Here is an 8,176-nt window from a genome sequence, read left to right as displayed (position 1 = left end):
AGCAAGCTATGAGGGGACAGGGAAGATAAAGTCCTGAAGGATATAAGAAACCCTTAAAAGCAAAGCTTCCCTGGTGAAAAATATCTCTCCCAACATGTTCCATCCAGTAGGCATTCTTTTTTTTTTTTTTTTTTTTTTTTGTCCTTTTTGAGACCGGCCGCACCGCACTCAGCCAGTGAGCGCTGTGAGTGCACCGGTCATCCCTATATAGGATCCGAACCCGCGGCGGGAGCGCTGTAGTAGGCATTCTTCTGTTTTACTAAGATCCTTTTTTGAAAATGAAAATATTCCCCTTGGGACGTCGAGGCATTACTTACCCCCATGGGTGATGATTTTCATAAAACTAATACTTCAAAGATTCTGGAAAAATGAAAGTTTGTATTAGGGCAGAGAGGAAACCTTTGAATTTTAGAGTAGAAGGAGAAGCTACTCCCTAGCTGCGGGTTTCAGTCATTCAGTCACTCAACAAATATTTAGTGAATACCTACTATGTTCCTAGCTCAGTCAGTCACACAGTAGGTATTCACTTAGTATATCATGTTAGGGAGTTAAATGTAGAAGAGTAAAGCAGAGCAGTGAGACAGGCTGAGTGTGGATGAGCTTTAGCTGGGTAGCCACGGAAGGCCAAGAACCCTCAGACTATAGAGGAGATATGAAATGCAAGACGGGATCAGAAAGGAAGGTGGGAGGACACAACAAAACCAAGCATCGCCACATCGGGATTTTGCCCAGAATCTATTAGCTTTACCTTGCTGATTTAAATTCCAGCCATAGGGATCTTGCCCGGGTTATGAAGAGATCTCAGCTTTCCCAAAAATAACCAGTCTAGTTGCTTCAGTACTATTGATATTGCTTTATTTTTAGCCCTTCCTCTACCTGAAAAGTGGAATGAAAACGAAAAGAAACATAAGGCAAAAAAAAAAAAAAAAAGACTGTGATTCTAAACTTCTCCTTCCCTCTTCAATAGCAGTTCTACATTTAAACAACCTCCTTTGAGAAAACTTTAGAACACTCCTCTGTAATTTTGACAGGCTGCTGGCCTGTGCGACAAGGATATAACTTAATAAAATTCACAGTGCGAGGCATTTTACCTACTGCAATACATAGTGCAACGTATTCCTCCTAACTAGAAGAGACTGATGCCTCCCCTCGAGTGTAAATGCAAAACCGTGTAAATCTGTCTTGTTGGATTTATTTATCGGAAAGAGGATATCTTTTGATTGCCCAGTGACAACTTTCACTATTCGGGACCATCAGCTTCTCTTCAGTCCTTCCCATTATTTCAGTAATTTCATACATTCCTACATAAAAATCCATGTTATTACACAGTTGGTGGTTATATAATTAGTTAGTAAAATCAGAAATATTAAAAATAGACATCTCACTAAAAGAATGTCAAAGGGTATTCTTAATACAAAAATAAACACTGTGAAAGCAGGCTAATTTATAAAAGAAAAAGTTAACTAAATCAGAGATCAAATTTGTCTCTTAACAGCTTTGTATGCCATGGAAATCAAAGTTGAAAAAGACTTGAAGACTGGAGAAAGTACAGTTCTGTCTTCAATACCCCTCCCATCGGATGACTTTAAAGGTACAGGAATAAAAGTTTATGATGACGGGCAAAAGTCAGTGTATGCGGTGAGCTCTAATGACAGTGCAGCATACAACGGCACCGATGGCCTGGCACCAGTCGAGGTAGAAGACCTTTTAAGACAAGCTTCGGAGAGAAGCTCTAAGTCCCCCACAGAGTATCACGAGCCTGTATATGCCAATCCGTTTTGCAGGCCTACAACCCCACAGAGAGAAAAGGTAACCCCTGGACCAAACTTTCAAGAAAGGGTGAAAATTAAGGCTAATGGACTGGGCAATGATGGAAATGAACCCATACACAATATGGACAACGGACCTTCAGAGCAACTGGGCGACAACGTCAATCACACCAGTCCCATTCGGCCAATACCTTATCCCAGGTCAACGAATCAACAAGCAGAAGAGACTCTCCCCACCGCACAAAAGAGGCTGATGAGTCCTCGGGGAGAACCAAATGTCATGCAGGACAAATATGCGCCCTCTCCAAAGGCAAGACTGATCCCCAGGGAAACAACAGTTGGGAAGTCAGAACACCGAGGTTCTTCACCCACGTGCCAGGATGAGGAAGATGTTAGATACAATATCGTTCATTCCCTGCCTGCTGACATGGATGGTACAGAACCTGTGACAATGATTTTCATGGGGTATCAGCAGGCAGAAGACAGTGAAGAAGAAAAGAGGCTTCTGACAGGGTATGATGGGATCATCCATGCTGAGCTGGTTGTGATTGATGAGGAGGAGGAGGAGGGTGAAGGAGAAGCTGAGAAACCATCCTACCACCCAGTAGCTCCCCATAGTCAGGTGTACCAGCCAGCCAAACCAACACCCCTTCCCAGAAAGAGATCAGAAGTTAGTCCCCATGAAAACACAAGCCAGAAATCTCCTCACAAAAACTCCATCTCTCTGAAAGAGCAAGAAGCAAGCTTAGGCAGCCCTGTTCACCATTCTCCGCTTGATGTTCAGATACCTGGAGATGGGACTGAGGATCCGTCTTTAACAGGTAATAAAAATGAAAAGGCATGCCACTGCTGTTTAGTCATGTGACAATCTCTTTGCATGAACAAACCCTCTTGCTTTCAGCTTCTTTGACCACCTCATAAACTAATACACACAGGTTTCTTTATTAATGCTGATCTGAATTACTATAAGCACAGTAAAGTAATTAAGTCACTTTGAAAGATAAAGAAAATGAAAATAAAGTTTGTTTTATGTGGGCATCGCATTGATTGACCTTAGTAACGTGAAATTTGTCTTCTGTCATGAGGTGGTGCTGTGTGTGAATATATTGGGGTCACTAATATGTTGGATTATCAATAACATATCTTTTCCCACTGGAACCTGATGACAACTACTTGTTTGTGCCTCTCTGTGATTTAGACTTCCTACATAAGTGAACAAATTGCCTTAAGTTCACAAGAAAATACAAGAAACAAGTTTTATTTTCAGAATATTTTATTACTTTGCTATATCTTATTTCTCTATACTTTTATAGTTTTACTGACTTTATTTCCTTAAATTTTCTACATTTTAAAATACATTGTCAGTTTATCTTACATCATCTGTAACATTTAGCTTTGCAGTATTCCCCAACTTAGTATGTTTATTTTTTCTATTTTCTATATATTTCGCATTTCTCGTTCTCTATAAAGATTTTTATAGCTTTATAGCTATTTTAGCATTGAATGCAAAATAACTTTAACACTTTTTCGTACAAAAGTGAGAGCTCTTCAATTTTAGATTTCTTGTTATTACTTAAATATTATATTCTAGTTATTATTTATAAAGAATAAACAAGAACCTAACAAAACCAAGTATTATATCTGTACTTATCTTGGCTAAAGATGTAAATTACCAAAACATACAAGTTCTACAGGTTTGAAAGGGTTAGTACTTTTAAATGTCTGTAATGGGAGAATTCTTGTTAAAAGCAATAAATATTAAGTACCAGCTAATTCAGCAGCAGAACCTGACAATTGTATAGAAATGTGATAGTATCTGCACAAATTAAGAATGTTTCTTCCTCGGCATACCATAAACCCAATCTTGGGTTGCCAATAATACAATAAAATGGATCCTCTTTTATTTTTTTAAGTAGTTAAATTAGGCATACCAACTGTAAATATGATTATCTGAACTTTTAACTTCTTGGGAAGTATACATGTATATCTTCCTCCATCAGAGCTGAATGCTATATCTCCACAGTGAAAGTTCCTTCCCATTTTGAGAATGAGCTTTGTATCCTGATCAAATGTTGCATCATAAACTTGTTTTAAAAACAACAACACAGAAACTTAGAAAAGAGAAACACCCTGTTTACAGTCAACAGCGGTGACATTAACCACTATAAAACCTCCCTTTTTAGAACTTGGCGAGTTCTTCCTGAACTCCCTTGTTTCTTCTCCCCTAACCATTTACCCCATGGAAAATTAAAGGAAGTGACTAATGTTTCCAGACAACACTAATCATGCCGCTGAACTAAAATAATGAAAACAGGAAAACCTATTCCAGACAAAGTAACACTACAACGTTCTGTACTATCGATCAAAGTATCTTATAAACAGAATGCTCCAAATTCCTTGCCTTCCATCATGATATTGTTTTACATTCCTGTTTTCCAATTCAGCACAGGGATTACAGAGCTGATATGTTTTTTTTATATGGGTCTCATAGATAAGTAAATTATATTATCATATGCCATCAGGGGCCATTCATATACATAGAATACATAGTCACCTGTGCATTTCAATTTCACAAGCACCAAGAAAATTGAGCATCTCCCCACACCTTCCCCCCAAAAGTGCTTATGATACTTGAAAACTCACCATTTCAATCAACTCTTTTATTTATGGTATAGGTCCCTATTAAATATAAATAGTCATAGTAGGCATAATGGTTAAATGTTGTTAGTCTCTTTTCCCTTGGTCTAAATATGGTTATCAAAGCCTTATCTAAGAGCAATTTTTAATGTGGAAAACAGCATGAAGGAGGAAGAAAGGTGGAAAAAGATGGAGCCTGGAGATTCTAAAGACAAGATTTTTTTTAGTCAAAATTTTAAACAGGGTAAGACATGGTTGGAAAATTTAGGCAATGTTACATTCATCTGCTAATGTAAATACAACATGTTATGTTCTAAGGTATAGCTCAGTGCCAGACATTTCCTCCATGGCGTGAGCCCAGCATGCTTTTCCTGGGAGCCCACTTCTACCCCCATCAGCTAGACAGCTGGCTTTCTTTGATAGTCGTCACCAACCTACTCTGGTACTTCTAGTACATGTTATGTTCTAAGGTATAGCTCAGTGCCAGACATTTCCTCCATGGCGTGAGCCCAGCATGCTTTTCCTGGGAGCCCACTTCTACGCCCATCAGCTAGACAGCTGGCTTTCTTTGATAGTCGTCACCAACCTACTCTGGTACTTCTAGCTCTATTCTGCCCTCTTAGACATGTCAGTGGCATTTCAGGATGAGGAGGTCGGGGAACTCAGCTCTGGGCTATTTACATGCTATTAGTGTTGAAATTGCCAACCTGTGGCAGCATCTGAATTGCTAAGAGAGGAGGCAGGGATCAGAGAAGAGCAGGAAAAGAGGAGTTAGAGGAGAGCTGATGGCACAGGTGTTTTTGGCTGCTAGCTAAAGGGGCCTTCCATTGCCGACACGTTCTGGCCCCACAAATTTACCTGGAACTCACAGAATCTACTTGCCATAGGCTTGAAGAAAGGAGAGAAACAAAGGCAGATGCTAACAAACCTCAGTGAATGTCCATGGTACACAGCGTGTGCCTGATTCATGGAGTCTCAAGGTGAGGAGTAACTGCAGGGAAGAGGACTTTGCCCCTGCCTTAAAAGACACCTTTAAAAAGTCCCTTACCCCAGCTCTCTTTTTGTGGTATGGGCAATGTCAAGGTCCATAAAATCTAAGAGTAGAAAATTCGTAAAGCTTTGCCTTCTGCCTTCTGTCCACCTCCCGCTGTGGAACTGCAGTCCCCTCACTGTCCAACAGCTCCCAGCGATAAAGTCCATCCTGCTTCCTACAGAGTAAAGTAAATTGTCTTAGCCAGTCCTAAATTCAAGGGAATATTCTTGGCCCTACCACGAAAAATGATCATTTCTCTTAAAGTTTTAAGGGAAATATTGCTTTTTAACTTCATTGAAATGAGAATATTTTACCTAAGTGGAGTGACAATAAAAATGACCATTTGTTAAAGTATTGGGTCCCCATTCCTTTTCATGTTTGTGCTCAGGTCTTCTTAAAGATAGAGTCATTTCCTTTTTTAATAGATAACTAATATACAGCATAGAAATGAGAGAACATGTCTTCCCTTTGATTTTTTAATTAAACAAAATTGTGCAATCAGTTAAATAGCTGGTTCTTGGGCCATATTACACATGAATGTAATATTAGATCATGTAATATTAGATCATAACTATAATCATTAGATCAGTGCCTTGAAAGCATCTCTCAACTTTTGGAAGATGACTGAAGCAGCTATACTCTAAAATTCTAAATACTTAGGGCATGATACCAAAGGAATGTTATAAATTCTAAATTTACATTTTTAAAAATGCTTTCTACATCCAGTGTATCAATAGCCTTAAAATATGCTCAAAAAAGGTATTTTGCCACTTGAAAGCGTACTTATTTCTTGACAAAGACATTTTATAATCTCTCCAACTCTTAACTCCTGGTGCACATTGTTTTATTCATCAAGAATTTTGTTTTTGTCACTGTATATCCAAAGGCTAGAGTTTCTTTGGACTACCAGGTTTAATGACCTAAAGGATAACCCAATTATGAAGGAGAGTTTGTGTCGATACCTTTTTTCCCCCAGTGGTACATATCTCAGAAATATACACAAAACACAGTCATTGACCAGGAATATGTAACTATGGCTAATAGTGAAATTGTGCACTAATCCTATATTTAATGAACTTGTACTGTGTATTATGAAGGAGAGTTTGTGTCGATACCTTTTTTTCCCCAGTGGTACATATCTCAGAAATATACACAAAACACAGTCATTGACCAGGAATGTGTAACTATGGCTAATAGTGAAATTGTGCACTAATCCTATATTTAATGAACTTGTACTGTGTTTGCTCTACTAATTTTTCTAATCTTTATAGAAATAGGCTCCTTCTAGTTCTGAACCTGCTTCTGCCCTAAGTTAACCATAGCTTATTATTTCTACTATCTTTTTGTGCTACTAAAACAATGCTTACATGGTTGGATAAAACCCTCTGAGGTATGTTCTAACTTTCCTGCATTCTATGAAATGCTCATTTAGAGTAAAACTTAGGGCTTATTTTTATAACTCTCTCTATTCTTTTTCCTTTAATTTGCAGCTTTAAGGATGAGAATGGCAAAGCTGGGGAAAAAAGTGATCTAAGAGGTGTACCACCCACAGAAACATCCACTGGACAAGAAACTAAGAAACGTTTGCAAATTTCTCTTCTGGATATTTTTTGTTTCCTTTTCCTGAAATTCAAAAAATTATAATTTCCCATATTAAGCCATGTGAATAAGTAGTAGTCATTATTTGTGAAGAATTCCAAAAAAGCTTGGGGAAATGAATGCTTAACTTTTCCTGTTACTTGACATGATTCAGTGGGGAAAAAACCAGCATATTTTTATTGTATTGATACCAAAGCATTTCTAATAAGAGCTTGTTAAGTTTAAGAATAAAGTTATTTAAAATATCCTGACTATATTGTATTAACTGACATTGTAATTTTGCTAATACAAAGAATAAAAGACCCTAGGAAGCCATTGCACCTCATCACAGAAATATTCATCATCAACTCTGACAAGTGAACATATCATCCCAAATTAATAATGCCTTAAGAGAACTGCATCCTCCTGCTAAGGACCAGTTCAATTGGTTTGGTAGAGACTTTAAACCCTTGCACACGTCTGAAAAGTGCAGGCAATAATTATCCTCATATTGTAAGACTGGGTTTGGATTATCTTGACACTGCACATGATTTTACAGATGACAACTGGCACGTTCATTCTTCTTAACTTATCACCCCCTTCCTTTCACTTAGTTCAATGTGAACCCTGTGGCGCAATGACTGATTATGACCGAAGGGTGCTGGATGGAGGACTTCCCATAGGTCAAAAAGCACAAATCGGGTCTAATGCTTGACTGATTCTTGTGAACAAGTTAGAATCTTAATAGTAAAACTAATAACAGTATTGATGCTCAATTCTGTACCCCACAAATATATACGATCAATAAAAACAAACAAGACTAATAAGAATGTGTACAGCATGTCATTCCTAAGTATTCTTGCCAAGATGTTAAATCCTGATTTGAAAAAGAACAGTCCCATGCCAATCAATTCTCCCCTGCCCTGCCTTATTATATACACTACCCTCCATCCAAGACCCTGACGATCCATGCCTGTACAGCTCCCCCTGGATCACGCCAGCACGGATCACCCAGGCTCCCCAGGTCTTTCAGTGGGTAGTCTGTTTACTCCCGAGACAGAAACTGAGTTTCCCTGCTGGTGCTGTGCATGAAAACTCCTTACCTTAATTAATGGCCCAAAGGCAATGAGAGGTGAAAGAAGAAGATCCTGAGGAGCAC

At 38.5% G+C, this 8,176-nt stretch overlaps 1 protein-coding gene across 1 annotated transcript in view; it reads left to right on the top strand.

Moving 5' to 3' along the window:
* Positions 1-7,732, top strand: part of PALMD (palmdelphin) — a 59,346-nt gene extending 51,614 nt beyond the window's left edge. Inside the window, exons 7-10 of the mRNA XM_008589910.1 lie at positions 1,496-2,590; positions 4,725-4,848; positions 6,930-7,021; positions 7,632-7,732. Coding sequence (XP_008588132.1) covers positions 1,496-2,590; positions 4,725-4,848; positions 6,930-7,021; positions 7,632-7,732 — 1,412 coding nt within the window. The remainder of the gene's footprint in view (positions 1-1,495; positions 2,591-4,724; positions 4,849-6,929; positions 7,022-7,631) is intronic.
* Positions 7,733-8,176: the final 444 nt, after the last annotated feature.

Source organism: Galeopterus variegatus, unplaced genomic scaffold, assembly GCF_000696425.1.
Source record: "Galeopterus variegatus unplaced genomic scaffold, G_variegatus-3.0.2 Scaffold5750, whole genome shotgun sequence".
Lineage (NCBI taxonomy): Eukaryota > Metazoa > Chordata > Mammalia > Dermoptera > Cynocephalidae > Galeopterus > Galeopterus variegatus.
This window is presented reverse-complemented; position numbering and strand designations above follow the sequence as displayed.